The sequence below is a fragment of the Durio zibethinus genome, chromosome 18 (assembly GCF_047325235.1).
Source record: "Durio zibethinus cultivar Kanyao isolate XHJ-2024 chromosome 18, ASM4732523v1, whole genome shotgun sequence".
In the NCBI taxonomy this organism is placed as follows: domain Eukaryota; kingdom Viridiplantae; phylum Streptophyta; class Magnoliopsida; order Malvales; family Malvaceae; genus Durio; species Durio zibethinus.
The window spans coordinates 22,905,246-22,925,837 of NC_143179.1; the positions used below are offsets into that span (position 1 = coordinate 22,905,246).

General features: G+C 32.2%; 2 protein-coding genes and 1 pseudogene across 4 annotated transcripts; all 3 read right to left on the reverse strand.

The window, feature by feature from the left end:
* Positions 1 to 7,747: 7,747 nt before the first annotated feature.
* Positions 7,748 to 10,455, reverse strand: LOC111301084 (transcription initiation factor TFIID subunit 14b-like; annotated as a pseudogene). The gene is made up of 8 exons (XR_016330152.1): positions 10,340 to 10,455; positions 10,219 to 10,222; positions 9,683 to 9,757; positions 9,505 to 9,589; positions 9,205 to 9,450; positions 8,937 to 9,124; positions 8,735 to 8,855; positions 7,748 to 8,323 (listed from the first exon to the last, which is right to left on the reverse strand). The product of XR_016330152.1 is annotated as a transcription initiation factor TFIID subunit 14b-like (transcript).
* LOC111300095 (uncharacterized) lies at positions 10,243 to 13,157 on the reverse strand. Of its 2 annotated transcripts, none has more exons than XM_022895718.2 (3): positions 12,982 to 13,157; positions 11,445 to 12,318; positions 10,243 to 10,823 (listed from the first exon to the last, which is right to left on the reverse strand). In XM_022895718.2, the coding sequence occupies exons 2-3, from the start codon at positions 12,308 to 12,310 to the stop codon at positions 10,649 to 10,651; spliced, it is 1,041 nt and encodes a 346-aa protein (XP_022751453.2). In that variant the 5' UTR covers positions 12,311 to 12,318; positions 12,982 to 13,157; the 3' UTR covers positions 10,243 to 10,648. The 2 variants fall into 2 exon arrangements, with proteins under 2 accessions (XP_022751453.2, XP_022751452.2); XM_022895717.2 differs by having other exon boundaries at positions 12,918 to 13,157.
* A 398-nt stretch (positions 13,158 to 13,555) lies between these two features.
* Positions 13,556 to 16,074, reverse strand: LOC111301085 (endoglucanase 2-like). Its single transcript, XM_089748013.1, has 3 exons — positions 15,181 to 16,074; positions 14,302 to 14,468; positions 13,556 to 13,944 (listed from the first exon to the last, which is right to left on the reverse strand). The coding sequence occupies exons 1-3, from the start codon at positions 15,257 to 15,259 to the stop codon at positions 13,594 to 13,596; spliced, it is 597 nt and encodes a 198-aa protein (XP_089604139.1). The 5' UTR covers positions 15,260 to 16,074; the 3' UTR covers positions 13,556 to 13,593.
* Between the last annotated feature and the right edge of the window lie 4,518 nt (positions 16,075 to 20,592).

A 20,592-nucleotide genomic window follows, 5' to 3' on the forward strand; every position in this document is an offset into this window, starting at 1 on the left:
CAATGTGAATTATGTGAGTGGACAAAATTTTTAAAAAACTCACAAGTCTTCTGGTAAATTTCAAAACAATTTTAAAGTCAAGAAGAATGGATTTAAGAAATTCAAATTTAACAATAATAAAATGTGTTTCCATTATAGAAAGAAAGGACATTTGATTAAAGATTGCAAATTTAAAAATGCTGAAATTAAGATTGATTCTAGTTCTGAAAACAAGGCAAATATGGTTAAGCAAGAAATTAATGAACTTGTTGCAATGGTGATTAACATGTAAATTGGAATGATCACCGAAGTTCATATGGCTACTGCAAATAATTCATTTGATTGGTGGGTAGATTCTAGTGCAATAATTCATGTTTGCAATAACAAAAAAAGTTCAAGACTTACAAAGAATGCAATATGAAAAATCATGTTCCTGCCAAAGTGATTGAAAAAGGAACGGTTGAATTGCAATTCACCTTATGACAGAAACTAACTTTACTTAATATTTTTCATGTTCCTGAGATTACAAAGAACCTTGTATCTACAAATCTATTATGTAAGAAAGGCTTTAAGATTGCACTAAAGTCTGATAAAGTTATAGTCTTCAAAAATGATGTATTTATTGGAAAAAAATATTTCAATGATGGTATGTTTAAACTAAGCATTGATGAAATAAATAATGTTTCTACTTATATTGTTGAGCATTCTTCTTCTTTATGGCATGCTAGATTAGGATATTTAAATTATCAATATATAAATCATATGACTAAGCATGGCTATATAACAGACCAAAAAAATTATGACATTAAATGTGAAATCTGTGTAAAAAAAATGACTAAGAAACCTTTTTCTAAAGCTGAAAGAAATACATAACTATTAGAACTTGTACATTCTGATATTTGTAAGTTAAATGATTTATTAACAAGGGGAATAAAAAGATATTTTATAATATTTATAGATGATAGTTCTCATTATATTTTTGTGTATCTAATGAGAATAAAAGATGAAGCTTTTGATAAATTCATATAATATAAATAAGTTGTTAAAAATTAAAAGGAGAAAAAAATCAAAATTCTTTGAACTGATAGGGGTGACGAATATTTTTTAGATTCAATTTCTCTTTTTTATGAAGATAATAAAATTATTCATCAAAAGACAGCCCCTTATGCACCCTAATAAAATAGTTTAGTCGAAAAAAAAATAAAACCTTAGTTGATATGATAAATAATATGTTGTTAAATGCTAAATTACCTTTAAATCTTTAGAGAAAAGCACTTTTAACAACATGCCACATACATAATAGAATTCTTTCAAAGAAATTCTTAAAGAGACCATATGAACTTTGGAATCGTGGCAGAAAATCAAATTTGGATTATTTTAAAGTGTGGGGGTGCATTGCCTTTTATAAAATACCTCATCCTTATAAATCAAAATTAGGATCTAGAGGTGTTAAATGTATTTTTGTTGGTTATGCACAAAATTCTGCATAAAATTCAAAAGCATATAGACTTCTTGATTTAAATACTAATGTTATTGTCGAATCTATTCATGTAAAATTTTTTGAAAATAAGTTTATATGTGATACTAAAATTGATATGGAGGAACAAATTGAAATCATTCCTAAGATTGAAAATAAAAGAAAAGAAAGTAATGATTCTATTGAAATTAGAATGAACAAAAGAACTAGAAAAGAGAATATTTTACCTTTTGAATTTGTTTTTCTAGATTCTATAGTATTTCTAGTAGAAAGAAATAGAACCAAAGTACTTAAAAAAATATCAATTCTACTAAATGTAGATGAAGATCCTAAAACATTTAATGAAGTTATGACTTCAATAGATGTTGCTTTTTGGAAAGAAGCTATTAATGATGAAATTGACTCAATCATATCTAATAATACATGGGTCTTGATAGATTTACCTCCAGGTTCTAAACCTATAGGATGTAAATAGGTGTTTAGAAATAAATATAATACAGATGGTTTTGTATAAACTTTTAAAGCAAGATTAGTTGCAAAAGGTTTTAAACAAAAAGAAGGCATAGATTATTTTGATATATATGCTCCAGTAGCTAGAATAACATCCATTAGAGTTCTTGTAGCTTTGGCTTCCATTTATAAACTACATGTGCATCAAATGGATGTTAAGACAGCCTTTTTAAATGGTGACTTAAATGAAGAAATACAAATTGAACAACCAAAAAGTTTTATTCTTCCAGGTAGTGATAATAAAGTTTGTAAATTAATTAAGTCATTTTATGGGCTAAAGCAACCTCCTAAACAAATGGTATGAAAAGTTTGATTCAATCATAGTAGCCAATGGTTTTAAACATAATGGAGCAGATAAATGCATTTACTTAAAATTTATTAAAGAATATGGAGTTATAGTATGTCTTTATGTGAATGATATGCTAATTTTTAGTACTAATATGATTGTCATAAATGAAACCAAAATGTATCTAATTTTTAATTTCAAAATGAAAGATTTAAATGAAGTTGATGCCATTTTGGGAATTAAAGTTACGAGATATAATAAGGGTTTCATTCTTAATCAAAGTTATTATATTGAAAAATTGCTTAATAAGTTTAAGTATCTCAATATAAAAGAAACAAATACTCTATATGATACAAATCTAAAATTAATAAAAAATTAAAGTTATATAATTGCACAACTTGAATATGCTAGTGCTATTGGAAGTATTATATATGCTATGCATTATACTAGGCCAGATATAGCTTTTGCTATTTGTAAATTATCAAGATATACAAGTAAGCTTAAGTCATTGAAAAGTCATAGGAAGAGTTCTAAGTTATCTTAAAAGAACTAAAGATTTTGGCTTATTTTATTCTAGAGATCCAACTGTTTTGGAAGGATATTCAGATGTAAGTTGGATCACTAGTATAAATGATAATAAATCCATTTCAGGATGGATGTTTACCCTTAAAGGTGGTGCAATTAGCTGGGCATCCAAGCAACAAACTTGCATTTCACATTCAACTATGGAATCTGAATTTATAGCTTTAGCTGCAATAGGCAAGAAAGTTGAATGGTTAAGAAATTTATTAATGGATATAGAGTTGTGGCCACAACCAATGATAGTCATTTCTTTGTACTGTGATAGTGAAGCTATTATGTTTAGAGCTTATAGTGAAATTTATAATGGAAAATCTAGATATGTTAGTCTAAGGCATGATTATATCAAAGAATTGATAAAAAAAAATGGGGTAATTACCATCATATATGTTAATCTGCTAACAACTTAACAGATCTTCTTACCAAGGCGCTACCTAGAAATTTGGTAAAAAGCACCACAAATAGAATAGGTTTAAAATTCTTTTTAGACACCAATAATGAGAACCTAACTTTGAATTAGTAACCTCTAATTACAAAGTTTAATAGGTAACAACAAGTTATTGTTATATGTCTATAAACACTAGTAAACCCATTCTAAATATTTGAAATACTAATATAAGCCATTACGTTAATGGAAGATGAGATTGAACTCTTAATGGAGTTTATAATTAAATGTCTATAGCAATAGAGACATAAATAATAAACTCCACCTATATAAACATAGAAGTAGTGTCACTTCAACAAGAAAATTGAAAATTTTCTTGTAAATATTTATGAATAAGGATAAACACATGGTCATAATAGTGTTAAAGCGATTATAAACCTCTGACAGAATATTAAACAAGTATTATATGTGTTATATCTTTAATTTTAATACTAAGGTTGAGGTTTAATCTACAAACACCATCAACTTGGTTAGAATTCTAAGGTATATGTGCTAATTGAATGTTTAAATCGAAAAATACCTTATTGTATTCATAATATTTATTTGTGTGAAAAGTTAAAGATTAAACACCAACATTCCAAACTAGTAGGGGATTGTTGGTAATTTAGAATATGGTGCATTTCACATTGAGTAGAAAGATCACTTATATATAGTTTAAAAGAAATTACTTATGTTATTTAAGTAATTGAGCTAAGTGTTGGAGTGAGCTAAGTCATTTGGGCTTGCTAGAAGTTTTTCTAGTAGGTCAAACAATTTTAAAAAGTCAAAAATGGGCACTTGGAGCTAAGGGTGAGCAAAAGTCGGTTTGAATCAACTAGACCGATCGAAACAGAGTGAATTTGGTTGAATCGATTCGGTTTATTCGGTTTTAGTTATAATCGGTTTTTTAAATCGGTTAAATTGGTTAATTCGATCGATTTTTAATTTTTAAAATTGATAACCGCACTAACCAAATTAACGGATTTTCTAATAATTAAAAATAAAAAAAATTGAGATAAATATTTTTATTTTTATTTTTTGTAAAATATTGTTGAAATTATTAAATTCTTTAGTAATTTAGTTTGAATGATACTAGAGTTTGAATTTTATTGAATTGAATTTATGGTTAAATAATTATTCATAATAAGAAGAAAAATGATAAAAAAATTGGTTATTTAACCGAACCGATCGAATTGAACCGACTTTGGTCGGTTCGGTTATGGTCGATTATTTAATAATATTCGATCGGTTCGGTTATTTGTTAAATGAAAATCGGTTAAATCGATTATTTGAATTTTTCAAACTGAGTCGACCATTTACTCACTCCTACTTGGAGCACTTGGGCTTGTTTGGTAAATAGATTTAATTTTTAAATTTATTATTATTTTTTTTTATTTATTTCAAAATATTACTGATTCTGAATAAATATGTTTGAACAGTAAAAAACATGACTGTTTAAATAAAATTTATTTAAACAATAAAACATGACTATACAAAATGTCATGACTTTTTTAATTAGTCTTATTGATGACTGATCATTTATTATAAATAAATATTTTTGTTTGATCAATTTCATTATTTTTGATTTAAAAAATTTTAAGATTTTATTGTATACTATAAATATAATTATTTTTAAGATATTATTATTATGCCTCAAAATCATATATATATATATATATATATATATTTGTTTTACTATTTCTGTTTTTCTTAAATTTACTAACATCTGCCATAGCTGCTAGCTAGCTAGTTCTCAACTATTGGTAGAAAAGGACCTGAAATGATAGCTGGTTTCATACTTTCATTTAAACCTTTAAAGGGCCACTGGAAACCAGTTCACTCCAATCTTCATGTCGTGGTACAATGTACGTGAACGAGATGATGAGCATTGTAATGGAAGCATAGGCCATTAGGGCATCGAATGCTAGTCTCAAACTCAAAGGAACAGATTTCCCTTATAGTTTATGGACCACTACAACACAAAAGCGACCAGTTTTTGCCCCACTTAACACAAACTTTTGGCCTGTTTCAGCATTTAGCTTGGCTGGGCTTAATTTGCGCTGCCTAGAGAGACTCCTCTTTATTGCTGATCAAATTGAAAGATTACAGCAACAACAAACAAAGCTTAGCCCCACGTAATCACATAGTCATCGAAGGGGAAGCATGGGTTTCTCCTCCCAAATTCCTCTTATCTTATGTCATCCTGCATTTCACCAACTCAAAGAGCACAAAATTGTTAAGACGTGTAGAACCTAATTATCTCATGATATTGATTTCTCACAAACTCAATACGTTCATTGATTTTTGCGATAAGATCGACATGAAAGTTGGAAGACGGTTGCAAGCTTCCTCCCAGAATGCAAGGGCGGAGGCCCCAGACCAAATTTTATATTGTATTTTTTTTAGATTTTATATCTATTATCAACATATCTGCAAACTGTCTCGCATGATTAGCTTAGTTGGCAAGTAAATATACTCTCAATATATCCACGACCAACTATTAAATCATCCAGCCTCGTCAGTGGCCAAGTTGAATGCCTAACGGTAACTCAAGCATATGGGGCGCAAACTTAATGTTGTGGAGTTCACATAGAATTCTCAAACACTTATGGGACTCCCCATGTGCTTCAGCCAAAAACATGAAACTCTAAAGCTACAATAATCAAATACAGGATAGAGTGCTAAATCAAAATGCTACAGCCTTTCATTCATCTAAAATAGGAGATATTTCCCGTGTTTCACGGGCGAAAAGGCGGCTTTAAAAGTCACACGATAATCTTATCTGTCTTCTAATTAAGTTCCCTGCTTCCTTTAATATGTATTCCCTTTCAAATAACAGCTAGCAAAGGCATGTAACTTGCTTGCCAAAACCCAGAACAAATTTGTATTAAGCTTATATCTAACTTCATTACTTCTAAGTAATATGGCTGTAACCTGAAGGTGCAAATAATAATATATTTGAACCAAAAGGTTAGTTTAGTTGAATTATACAATCATATTTAAAAGGTGATTCAAATCTTAAAACTTGTAATCCTGACCTTCCTCTATCACATATTAGGTTATTTTTTATAATATATATATATATATATATATATATATAGTGCTTTGCTTTTGAAGTGGTCGGGTCTCTATTATCCATGTTGTGTGAATTAATAGATAGGTTATGCTATCATTTTCACTGATCAGGGAGAGTCACAATAGCTAAACTTTTGTTGCCAGCTGATCGAAAATAGAAGACATTATTTTTTTCCTTTAAGAAATATGGTGATCGACTGGTGACAACATCCCAACTGATGATATGTGCATGTGAAGGCCATGTTACTTTTGTCCTGAAAACGCCATAAAGAGACAAAAATGGTTAATATAACTACGTAAGGCCGCTCAATTCAGCTTTGCCAACCTACCCCATTCAAAACTTCCCACCTGCATTCTAGCTTGCTCTTTTTTCCCGATCTTTATTCCAATATTTTCCCTCTTAAATGAAAATTCCTTCGTTAAGTTAGCTGCCTGTGTTGGCTAGCATGTCTGCATTCTAGCTGTCAGTAACTCCAGATGATACATTCAACCAGGATATATAGCTAGGTATGCTGATTTAACACCAGATGTCTAGATATCACCTCCTTTCCAACACAAAAAGCGCTAATTATTTTTCCTCTGCCTGTAATGATAAAACAAATGGGAAGTTGACTCTAAGATTAGATCAACGGGGGGTTTCTATTTATTTATTTGTTCTTGGGTTCATTAGGATAGAATTGGGGCGTGGGAACATTAAGCTTTTGGTAGATAATGGAGTAATGATGTATATTATGCTCTACCATAATTCTAATCCCAAAAGCTCAATGATTGAGTAATAAACTCAAATGAGCAAAGTACAAATGATAATAATCTAGTCATTTCATTTCTTTATGGATACATATAAAAAAGCTCGAATCTGTTATGCAGACACGGACAAAACACAAAAGCTTTGTTGAAACCCCATTATTGAAGGCAAGGGGTGGCCCATCAAGCTCCAGTTAGAAGTTCTCGAACGCAAGAAGATTTGTAAAACGGGACCCTAGGCATTACCTGTTGCAGTCACGTGATTATATACTTGGGAAATTCCAAGCAAATTTAAAGACAATCCGTTGCAGTGCCGCAAAATGCACACACCAAAGTCCAAAAAACATAAAGTCACGTTGATGCAACAACTAGATAACCTGTTGCACCTGACCCATACATTCCTTCTTCAGAAAAGTTATCCAAATTTCATAAGACCTTTGAACTCCTACATCCTCCTTCATCCACAATCATGTCCATCTTTACATGAGAGGGAATGTTAACCATGTTGTAAATGTGACTTACAAAATGGTAACCAGGACACCTTATACCAATGTGCAAATTTTATCTTCCATAATCTTGAAACATATCTCTTCAAGAAAGCTTTTGGTTCCTACTTAGGTAAAGCTTTCTTCCGTCATCATCACTTTATATATGTGAACAGGAATTAGAAGTATGCTAGTAAAAACTTCCAATTTCCTTATTCAAGAGCATAATTTACACAGACTAAATGAATCGTCACAGTACGAACGACAATAGCAACAGGCTTCCTAGGACCAATGGCAGAAAATGAATCACGCATTGAAAAAAAAAATGTAAAAACAAATGTTAACCGCAATGGCCATTTATGGATAAAGCTGATATTATCTGGTGAGGTTTAGGCTTACTTTTCAGCTACTGCCACCACTATCAAGGGAGATTTATTCACTAAAAAGCGGCATGCGTTCTCTTTCATTTTTCAGGTAGACAAAGGGCCAGACGATCAGTAGTGGTTGATAACATACTACTTAGCTACAATCAGTACTCTTTAAGGAAATAAGTTACACTAAATCTACAAAGAAGGTTGATATATACATCTGTACATCTTCTGTCATAGTTCAATTTGTCTTCCCCAATATAAACTCGACAAGTGAACTCTGATAGTAACCTATCGTGATCATGTACATTTGTAACTGGAGGCTGGTTTCAATGGTTGAGGCATCTCATCAATCACACTCAACTGTCTTCTGAGCTTAACAATATGGGCTTGCACCTATCATGTAGTATAAACTGTCAAAAGATATTGTCCCACAAGTTCATAAACGATAAAAGAGTGTGAACATCAAATGACTAAATCAGACATGCATAGTGACACATAAAAGCCTGAAGTCAGGCCAAAAGCTTATGAAGTAGACCCACATTCATGGCCAAGATAGCAGGTTACTGAGTGTGACTCAACAATTTGTATAAAAATGGCACAGGACGGGCCGAATATCTGCAAAACAGGTAATGCTGACTGCACTATGGATTAAAAGATGCTCTAACTTGTACAGTTTACTAGACATCTAGTATAACCATATGGCATCATAACTAGCAGTATAACAAAAAGTAAAACCACCAGAACACTTCACAATGGCTCAACCAAGTTAATTGCCAAAATAAAAAGCAACCGAGTTATTCTTACCTGCTGACGAACTGCAGCAAGTTTCAAAAGTTCATCTGCCTCTGAGAAATTCTTGAACCACTGATTGAGTGGATGATTCTTGGTATCGGCCCTTCCCTTTTCATTCATATTTCGACTGGCACTGCAGAAACAAGTAAATAGATCCTCACAGAAATCTGTTGATGAACAAAAGTCCAAAAGAAGGAAAAACAATCCAATTTACAAGAAGCAGGCAAGCTAAACCCAGCAGGAAGCCGAGGCAAAAGAACTGCTGGATGATTCTGTGCACGAGCAAAGAAACACTCAGAAGGATCTGGAGAAACAATCTCATTGTAGGATTCCATAACAACAGGTTTCCTGGTTGACTGACGACCAGATTCATCTTCAGGATACAATTTCAAATGGTGACACCTGCAAATATTGAAGCCTAGTTAGTAAACAAGGTACCGCATCTAGTAAATCACAAGTGAGCAACCAAATAAGCAACTAACAAATCCAACTGCTTGTCAAAAACGTCACTGTGGAAGAAAAGCCTAATTCCAATTTCAAAATTTCCCCAAGTCCCCAACCACACTCATAACTCAAAAGCTGGCGATTCAACAATTCTTGTAGGGTTATTGAAAATGGGATGTAATTGAAACACAACATGCTTTATCACCGCTCCAAGATCTTCATTGCTGCCCCATGCACATAAACAGTCAACTTATGGTACTGCAACCTAATTGAAGGAGATAAATCTACTTAATAACCACAAAGCAAGAAAGAAGAAAAGGAAAAACATACTCACTCACTAGCCTTTCGACCAAGATAAAAGGCAATAGTTCCATATACAATGGGAACACAAATCTCAATATCATTAAGTCTCCTGTTTGTACTCTACAAATTATTCAGAAAACAAAAAAAATTATGTCATTATAATGAAGGTAAAGTTCAACAAAAATGAACAATCATTCTAGGCATTAAATAAACCAAATGACACTTCAACTGTTCCCATCTCTTGTTTTCAAATGTTAAAGCAAAAGTGTACTCCAAACCATGCTTTCGCTGTAATTAGGATGGAAGAACAGCTCTTAGGGACTTAAAACTCCCACAAAAAAGAACGATCTCAAAGTGTTAAGCGACCGCTACTATTTCCCTATTACAATGCAAAATGAATAATCTTATTAACATTCTCATTTGTTCCCTCTGTTCACTTATAAAAATATTGTCCACTTGTCTTGGTTAAGGATTAAAAATAGGGGATTATGAGAATATTTGACAAATTATTTATAGGATAATGATACTACTAAGTACTATGTTTTGCATTTGAGGAAAATAAAACGGATGAACAATTTTAATACTAGAGATTACAACCGACAAGTTCAGACAAATTCTAATTTCAAAAAAAAAAAATAAAGGTTGGATTCGAACAGGTCTAGTTTTTTTTTTTTTTTTTTTTTTTTTTTTTAAATTGTTAAGAATGGGATAGCATACAATCCAACCTGAGCTTAGAAACAAAGAATAACTATCCTAAAAAGCACAGAAAGCAGTTGTCATCCAGTTCCAGCCTAAGTGGAACAAATTTTAATTGACTTTTTGTATCAGAACAGAGCTATAAGTTTAAGTTGAAATGAAAAAGACCAGTACAGAAAAGATGGACATTTTGAAACTTCTTCAATTAATACACCAAATCCATGTTCCAATAGCACAAGAATATGAATCCACGCTTTATGGTTCAATTTTTGAAAGCACAACAATTGCATTAATTCAAGCTCCCTGCTCTCTTCATGGAGTTACACTTTCTTGAAAGCATCCATCACAAATTTGCCTATGCAGTATTACTTGTCCCACCTTGCAGTTCTCTGGCTGGTCACAGTCTGCTGGAACTAAGCAACCAAGCACCACAGTCGGACAGGCAATAGAACGAGATAGCAAATAAGATCAGGTCAGATCAGATCATATGTTTGAAGCACTTAAGGCCATTACTTTGCATTGTTCATTCATTGCCAAAAGCTGAGCTTCTTTCTTGTCAAGAAGCGCAGTCAACCTCACATTATCTTCCATAAGCTTCTGAACTTCAACCTCTTTCTGCTTTTTCTCACCCTCTAGCTGTGTCGTCTTGGCGACTAGCCTGGTCCAGAGCAGAATAAAGATAGACTCATGAACAAGATTAACAACTAAAAGAAGCTTGTGCACAAGAAAGATACGCAAAAGTAGTATTGAATACCACCACTTCCCACCACATCCACGTACCCACTCACCCACCACTCAGATACAAAATGCAGTTTTGCAAGTATAAAAATAGATGCTGTTATCATGCAATTATAAATCAAGTTCATGCCTATACTGACATAAACCCTCAAATTGCAACGCTAGCCAAAACAATAGGACTCCTCAAATTGAATTTCTCAGTAGAACAAAAGCAGAGTAAGCATAGGAAACTTAGCTACAAGGAAGCACCTTATTGATTGTTGAAAAGCAATAGGAAACTTAGCTACAAGGAAGCACCTTATGGGTGGTTGAAAAGCAATGAGTGCAATGAAAGATCCATGTCATAAATTGCCAATAACTATAGTAATTTATAAATTAGCAACAAGGGAAGTAATAATACAATTTCTATGGTCTGATGTGGACACATCAAAAAGAAAAAAAGTTCATATTAATAGCTGGGCATGCTGTGAATGGAACAAACATTTAAGAATCAAGAACAAGTGTAGTCAAGGAAATCCAAGAACTCAAAGATTATACTGACCGTTCAAAGAGCCGCTCAATGGTTTGAAATTGCTTCTCTGATGAAAGAAGAGTTTCTCTTACACTAATGAGACTGCTAACATAAGATTTCATGGATTCAAAATCCTGCTTCACACGAGAAAGCTCCTGTTCATTTTCAGCAGCTCGTTGCCTCTGTCTAAAAGTTTCTTCAACCAAGTCTTCAACCCTCTGCCTCATTTCATTGAGAACACTATTAGTACCCAGAGCAAACTTTTCCATCTCTTCTAACTTTATAGACATGTTCTCGATTTGGACTGCCTTCTTTTTAATTTCTTCCTGACCTAAAGTTACCTTTTCTTTCTCAAGAGCAGTTTCAGATTCTGCCATGATTACCCTCTTAACAAGAATTTCCATTACATCTGTGACCATTTGCACAGACTTAATTAATTCACCAATATAGGCTCCATCTTGTTCATCCAAAGAACCTTGCTGTCTACTAATTCCAATCCATGTTTTGTCATCCAGAGAATCAAATGAAGAGAGATCAACGCTTCTGGACCACCCAGACAAGGGTGTACCTTCTTTATCCACAAGCCCCACGCCTTCTAATAGTCTGATGCCACATGATTTATGGGCTAAATCAGGAACAGCCATGACTCTTGCTTTTGATCTCAAGTAAGTCAATAAAGTTGCAGTAGCTTTCACCATTCGCCGTAGAACATCTAACTCCTTTTTTGATTCCTCCTCTGACCCCTGAATGCAAGCCTTTACCTCCATAGTTTTAGCTTGTAACACATCTACTTGGCTTTGACCTTTTTCCATTTCCTGCTTCCACAATTCTTGAGTTTCACTTACACTTAGTTGAGACTGCAGAGTTGACAAGTCCAGATCATCCTCAGCTTCCATGCCCTTTCCTAAGTTATGAAAACTAGGTATGAGAACATGAATGTTTAATGGCATAACAATTCATAATTCCTGTAACATCAAAAACATTTCCTAATTCCTGCCCATATCTTCAAGTTTACTTAATTAAGTTTCTTTGTGCTCCCAAACACATAAATTTCCTCCAGGAAATGTCTGAGGTTAAGAAAATATTATCTCACACAATATTGAATTTTGCAGAATTACTTAATATTCTTTAAAAACCATTTCTTTTAAACTTTTTCCCTTGAAAGTAATAAATTCACCAAAATATTTACCATAATCAAAGCAGACAAAAAAAAAAAAAAAACCAATTCCACGATCTGAACCAACAAAGCCTTAGTAAACCACAATGGCATGAAAATAAGGCAGAAAACTGCCAAACAGAACCCTATTCCAATTACCCTTTTGCTGATCACACACACACACACACACAAAACCTTTTAAGTTAAAATTCGAACCCTAACCCATTAACAGAAACGACAACAAACAAAAATTCCGATCAGAAAAAAAAATTCAAACTTGAAAGGAAAAAACAAAATCTTGTCTAAAAAGAAGAAAAAACAAAATTGGAAGGCAATGAAAGACAAACCAAAAGGTTTCCCCCTTTTGGATTGGAGAGAGCTTGAGAGAGAAGATGCAGAGAAACAGAGAACCTTGTGATTGGAGGAGAAGGAAAGAAATAGGGTGTAATTGACTGCAGAAGATAATTCGAGGGCACTAGGGGAGAACTTCTGTTCTTGTTGTTCGTCTTCGTTCCAACACGTGGTTCTGTAAAAGAAGAGATTTTTCTTTCCTTTAATTAAGGAGATGTTTGGCAGCTAAGATAGAATTGTACTTTTAGCTTGTAAAATATGAAAGTTTATATATTTATATTATATTTTACACTAAATATAAAATATATTTTTTAATTTTATTAAATTTATATATAATTATTATTAAATTTTAAAATTATATTATTTATTTTTTATATTTTTATTATATTATTATATTATATTTTAAAATATCAATATTATGTTTTGCGTTATCACTTCTCCCTTGTTTTTTTTTTTTTTTTTAATATAAAATTGTTTTTTGAACTAAAAATAATGCCCACAACACAAACAATATTCTAAAATTTTATTGTAATTAAAAAAAAAAAGTAACTACATTTTTTTTTTATTTGTTGACAAAAATTTGACAAGATCAAATTTTCTTTCTTTCTTTTAAATAAAGAACAAAAAGGTGCTCTTGGAATCAAAATTTGACAAATTTTTTCAAGCACAAAACTATTTACAGGTGTTGGGAGTTGTTTCTACGTAAGGCACAGATGCAGTGGCGAGCGGGCCAGAGAGAAGGCCAACAATAAGGGCACTGTTATATGTGCTTGGTTCACCCTGTATCATATTGCTCCGAGTATCAGAATAGGACTCATTCAGGGAAGGGCCGACAACAAGTGCTCCAACAGCTATATTTGGATTGGGATTGTCTGAATAAAGCCACTTGAATCCGTCTTTGCAGCCAGTATCAGCATCCACTGTAATTGAAGATCTCCTATGGTGCACATATTTGGGGTAGCTACTTCCATAACCAACAAGATAGATTATCTTCATGGGATTTGCCCCCAACACATAATCTGCCTGAAAAAACATATTCCATAACTGGTCAGGAGCTGCACAGAGATGCATAGGTTAAATCCTAAGTTGCATATGTTCCTTTAGAAATGCCTGGAGGTTTATTTTAGTTTCAGAAGCCCTTTGATAGGGCAGTGACTGACTTCTACTTCATCTTGCAGCACAATGTTCAACTTTAGTTGCATTCTTGTTTGATAGTATAACCTGTAACTAATAGAGGAATTGATATTTGCTTTTAGTCTCTCCTATTTTCTGTAACATCATTCCGTTGATATAGAGGTTAATGATAACTACTGATTCAAAAGAAACTTTATATAGCATACGGGAAATTTATGGCTACCTTTGCCGCCAGTTTAAGACTACCTGAGAAATAGCAAACTTGCGAAGATCATCTGGCTTGTAGAAATTCCCATTGCAATATAAAGTTTCAGCTTGCGACGTGAGCATGTAATCACCATTAAGTATAGCAAGAAATGCAGAAGCCACAGGATGCTGAAGTGAGTTCCATTCTGTGATCCATATCAGGCCACCTGCAATGAAAGGATATTTCCAACTATAAAGAAAGGCTGCAGTGAACATACTATTAGCTTTAAAACAATGTACAAATTAGTACTAGTAGTTATTGTATTACCAAGTTAGTGCATTTTCAACTTTAGGTGAAGGTCCCAGGGGAGAGCCAAAAACAGACCCCTAAGAAATGGAGGGACAAGGGAGACATAAAAACTTAGATGATGAATGGTGACCAGAATTGTATGGCAGATCTAATTCTCAAGCAACCTGATTGACATACTACCACCTGTAAACCTACCAGAAATTTTGGTAACAGTGCTAAAAGGCTCTTGCTTATGGTTTAAGCCTGTGCTTGGTCATGTATCTTTTTCAGGGGATCAAACTATTATTTACCAAATTGAACATAGTATATTTTTTACTTTCTGTGAAGAAATATTTGAGCCTTGACGTAACAGACAGATTATAGATAATATCTTAACAATATCTTAAAACAGGGGAGTTGAAACTGAAAATAACAAAGCTCAATCATTTGTTTTTCTTTTTTCAAGAACGCTAGTGATGAACACCTAAATGGATTTGGCTATCTAGGAAAGATTGTAAAAAGCAGTAATATAAACAAAACTGGACTCGAACAATGCACCTTCCCAGTCTATTAACTGCCCAGAGCAAGTGCCTCGAGGCTTGATGGTTCAAATTAACAGGAGAATCATCAAAATTATATTGGAAAGTTACCATCTGTTCTTCTTGATGTGGCTGTTGGTGAATCTGGTAGAAGACTACACATGACCGCCTCAGCTGTTTTCCTGCACATCTGGAGATATAGGTTCTCGGCAGTTGACGTGTCTTTCGTACCAAAGAAGTTTACCTTGGACAGAAGGACCTGCTATTTTCACGGTCCTTGCGCAAATCCTACGCCAAGTGGGTTGAAAGACGTAGTTTGTTCGAGTTGATGCGGGCAAAGGATCGGGAAAGATCGAGACTAAGGTCTTAAAGGCATATATGAAGTCCAAGTGCGCGGATTTGGGCCTAGGTTAAGGTGCGAGAGCACGGCGAGCTAAATAACCTAATGCTGGGCATGAGGACTATTCGTTGAAAGGATCTAGAACACTCCAAAAGAATGATGCAAGCAGTTAGGCACAAAAGGCCCTAAATCAGCCTGAAGACAGGGAAGGCGTGTGGACACAGAAAGGTTTAGAGAAATCTTGAGATAGGCAAGATGACACAAAAAAGTCTAGAAAAGCCTGAAAATAGGTTAGTTGCGTGGCACCAAAGATTCCAAAAGGGTTAGGCGCGAGAACAGTGAAAGGTATTGTAACACCCAAATAAGGAAAGCTCTGGAAAACCCTAGTTGCATGCGAAGCAGCGACTAGACGAGAAAGATTTTGAAACTCGCCAGGCGTGAACACTCAGCAAGAGTGCCTGACTTTTCCATATTCGAAGCTCATCAGGAAACCTAAAACCAACTGGATTCTACAAAGGCGCCGACCTAAGAAGTGTCCAGAGACCATGGAATGGTCTAGAGGGCTTGTGATGGTCACACATTTAGATGAATAAGGGCTACATGTGCTGGGGAGACTCAAGTATAAACAAGGAAGCCCTCCCTCACACAAGTTAACCTGTATTAGAAGCCTTATCTCTGACATGGTTTCAGATCTTTCCCAACATTTGTGGTTCAGTTTCGAATCTCTCACCTTCTATCGCAAATAAGAAAAGATACACGAAATATGATAATTTCGATGTCAAATTGTTTACATGTCTTGCAATATATATTTTTGTATTGCGTCTCACATCGTGATGCATGTAAGAATATAAATTATTAAAATATAAATACGATAAATTATAAAATATATTAAAATCGTAAATATAAATATGATACGTTTATTATACATATTATACGTGATACGATATAATTAACACATATAATTAATTCATTTAAACATGATACGAATAAACATAAATAATATAAATATATACGATTAATACGGATATATACGAATAGACACGATTAATACGAATATATATAATAATACGGTTAAAATAATAAATAACTATAAACTATCTATTATTTATAACTTAATAAATTTAGTAATTTAATAATATAAAAAAAATACTTACATATTAAAAAAATAAAAAATTTAATACCCATTTAATTTGTATTTAATATATATTACATAACCATATTAATTTTTAATATCAAATTCAAAATAATAAATTATTAAAGATTAAATAATAAAATAATAATGTATAGGGCTAATATTAATATTTATATTGTATTTATATTAGCAATATAAAAAATAATTTTATAATAATTACTAAATGAGTATTATAATTAAATATTTAAAATAATTTTTATATGATATTAAATAGTTAATTAAGTATCATAATTGAAAGATCAAAAATTAAAATAATTTTTATTTGTTTATATTAAATTAAAATAAATATAAAAAATGTGTTAAATATATTAAATATGTTAAACATGTAGTTATATGACCAAATTAAATTGAACGTATTGTTCGTATTATATCACATACTTAGACATTTCAACATTTATAAATTACGAATTGTGTCATAACAAAATTCATATTAATATGAATAAATATGAAATATATTTTTTTAAAATACATATATGATTTTTTTTCATATCATTTTTGTGTGGTATATGAAATTGCAGATATGGTGCATCCTATTAATAACGAATCCATTTAGAAGAACCATAAATTCAGAGTGAAAACTAAGAGAAATACACTACCTGGATATAAAAGCACATTTTCAGAAGGGTGTGCATTGATAAAGTAATCTGTGACCCACCTAAACGAGTTCTGAGCATACCTCAGTTGCTTTACAGCATTCATCTGATCACCATACTCGAGAATAGCCCATGACAACACTGTGGCAGTGAATGCCATTGGAAAGCCAATTTTCATAGCATGTACATTCCTTTTGACAAATCCAAATTCCCTCACTCCCATCTTGGAGCCCTGAATCCCCTAATGTTATCCACCAACTTCCCAGATGTCAAATCAAAAACAAAAAAAAACAGAAGTACCCAACAGAGGGAAAAATACAGCAACAATACATTTTTGAATGTCGAAGAATTGAAGAGCAATTTCAAGAGCATCAGCATATTTCTTGTTGATGGGGTGGCTTGGAATTCGGTTTTTCTTGAAGTAATGAAAGTCCCTTAAAATTGTGAGTACAGCTGTTGTTACTACAAGAGCTCCAATTACCAAAACTAGCAACCACCAAAAGAAGCCCCTGGATTTCGAAGCCTCGGCCTCTTTCTCTCCCATTTAGTCTCTGAAATTCCTTCTGCTTCAGGCAAAGCTATATTAATCATCCAACAAAAAGACATGGAAACGAATATTAATTCGCCACTGAGAAAGTGATCCCACATTGGTAAGTCAATCCAAAGCCCCAAAAAGGAAACAAAATAGGGCATTCAGGGTGATGATAGACACGACTGAACAATGCAAGAGGAATCTAATGTAGCAATCAGGTTGAACTTGAAGACGAAGTTTAAGTATCTTCTATTCTTCTTCCACTTACACTGCCTGGAGAAATAACTGATAATTTTTATGCATGAATGCGGCTGAGTCAGATAGACCATTGGATCCCTGAGGTTCCAGTCTCAATGGAGGGCCAGGATGTGACCGAAGTGATACTTTCGTGGAGAAGAGGACAACGTGGCAAGTGGAGCCACGAAGACAAGGCGGCTTTCGTTTCGTTTGCTTCAAAATTAAAAGGGAAGATCTTCTCTGTCTGTCATTTTGTAGGACAAAAATCCAACTCAGCAGATGGATGATAAACAAGAAAAGGACCACTCTGATGATGCCACGTGTTTTCTTCGAGCAAAATGGGAGATAAGTCAGATTGGGCCAGTATCAAAAAATGAAATCTTACTAGAAAATTAATCTGCGTATCACCACGGAATTAATAAAAAAAAATTATAACATACATCAATATAAACCAATATTAAAAATATAATTATCAAATATAAAAGAATTTACATAATGCAATATTAAAATATTAAATATAGAGAGTTAAGTTCAAAATTTAAAAACACTAATAATTTTAATAAATAACTAAAAACAAAAAATATAAATTTTAATTAAAAAATTCATATAATATCTACATCATTAAAGTGATAAAAAATTTTTTTACCCAAAATACAATTTTTATTTATAAAATAATCTTACCCTTCAAACTAAATCAAAACCTGCAATATGAGGACAAAGCTTTAGAAAAATATAATTTATTAAAAACAAATTCAACCAAAAAAATAAAATAAAACCTTTTTAACCCAAACATCTAAATTAGCTAAAAAAATCTACTAACGAGTTCACTTCTTTTAAACTCAAGCTTTCTAATCTCAAGGCTAAGTCTACTTATTTCATCGTCGACACCCCTTGTAAAATCGCATCAAAAGATCGACACCCCTTTGAAGATCTCAAGTAGCTTTTTAGATGGCAAAAGTCTCAGCATGATTTCTTTCATTGTTTTTTAAAAGACCTATCATATAAATTAGAATCTCATTGTAATCCGTCGAAATCTGTAAATATTTTAAGCACATGCTATCGTAATTTTAAAAAGTTTGTTTATCCTTTTTATTTTTATTTTTGATTTTCATCATTCAACTTTTAAAATCTGAAATGATTTTCTTATATCCATACTTTTTAACTTTATCTTTTGTCTCTGTACAATTTAAATTTGTAAATACAAAATAAGGGGAATGCAAATGATTCTATAAGAAAACACTAAATAGAAAAAATTATGAAAATGCAATTGAATCCTCCATGATGAGGTCCAGAGATGTAATAACAGAATTTCTTGGTTTTTAAGGAAAAGCAAACATGAAACTATTATATAAAAGGTATCTAGCGTATAAACTAAATTGATCAACGTGTTTTTAAAGGAATGCGCCATTCTATAAAGATCAATAGTAAACTCAACATATTCAAAAAGCATGAATTTAATGAAAGTATAAAAAAAATAAAAGCACTAAACCAACCATAATAAGCAAAAAAAAAAAAAAAAAAGAATTAATATGAACATCTTTTTTTTTTTTTTTTTTTTTATCAGTTTCTTATTATTATTATTAGTATTTTTTCTTTAACACTTTTGTTTTTAAAAAAATCAACATGCTCAAAATGCATTTTATTAATGCAATGTGGACAAATTAATGTTTGATAGAATTTTGAGTTGCTATCAATTTTACTTTAAATTTTAAGATAAACCTAGAAATTAAAATGATTTAAACTAAAAATTATCGCAAAAATGAAAAAAAAAATCTATAATAAAAATTCTCAGATAATTGAAGAAAGAGTTCAACTTAAGTCAGAGTTTTTTTTTATTTTTATGTTTTTGCTTTATTGTTAACCATAACAACTACTTACAAATATACAAAACATTAAGTAACTATTGCTATTGCACATTATAATGAAAAAATGATATAGCAAATAGTGTTGGGCTAAAAGCCTCCAATTCAATCACACCAACAGAAGCGAAATCAAACAATAAATTAAACACATAAGAGCAAGAGATAACAATTTAACGTGGTTCAGTCCAATTGACCTACATCCACGGATGAGAAAAAAAGATCCACTAGTTGTAGAGAATTACAAACTTACATCAAATCATCAACCTCACTCAACAATCAATATTCATAAGACACTTTTAATCTCCTTTAGTCCTATGGAGTATTCTCAACCCAAACAAACACAAACTCAAACTCTTGTGCACCTTTTCAACACAACCAAACACATACCCATATGTTCCCATACATCATACTTATGTGGACCCTCTCAATTTCTTCTAGTCCACTCACAAATAAACATACACACTCATAAGACGTAGAGCCCCAATACTCTTATGAGATGTCTATCCCACAAAACCCTACAACTCTCTTACATCTTTTTTCTCATACCTAACCCTGTAGAGATTTCACCTATTTATAACCATACAAACTTGCCCATTAAGAATCCATCTCCTCTTAGAATTCTTCTCCTGTAAGTCAAACTTACCTATTAAGAATCCCTTTCCTTTTAGAATTCTTTTCTTGCAAGTCAAACTTACTTATTAAGAATCATCTTTCTCTTAGAATTTTTCTTTTACAAGTTTTCTTGTTCATCAAGTAATATCTGATAA

What these genes read in the sequence shown, in the direction of transcription:
- LOC111300095 (XM_022895718.2), bottom strand. Translation starts at nt 12,310, where the DNA reads ATGGAAGCTGAGGATGATCTGGACTTGTCAACTCTGCAGTCTCAACTA. An exon ending in ATTGAGCGGCTCTTTGAACG is followed by an intron (nt 10,824 to 11,444) that starts GTCAGTATAATC and finishes GCTCTGGACCAG; the next exon opens with GCTAGTCGCCAAGACGACAC.
- LOC111301085 (XM_089748013.1), bottom strand. Translation starts at nt 15,259, where the DNA reads ATGTGCAGGAAAACAGCTGAGGCGGTCATGTGTAGTCTTCTACCAGAT. An exon ending in CACATCAAGAAGAACAGATG is followed by an intron (nt 14,469 to 15,180) that starts GTAACTTTCCAA and finishes CTTTCATTGCAG; the next exon opens with GTGGCCTGATATGGATCACA. An exon ending in GCAAGTTTGCTATTTCTCAG is followed by an intron (nt 13,945 to 14,301) that starts GTAGTCTTAAAC and finishes ATGTTTTTTCAG; the next exon opens with GCAGATTATGTGTTGGGGGC.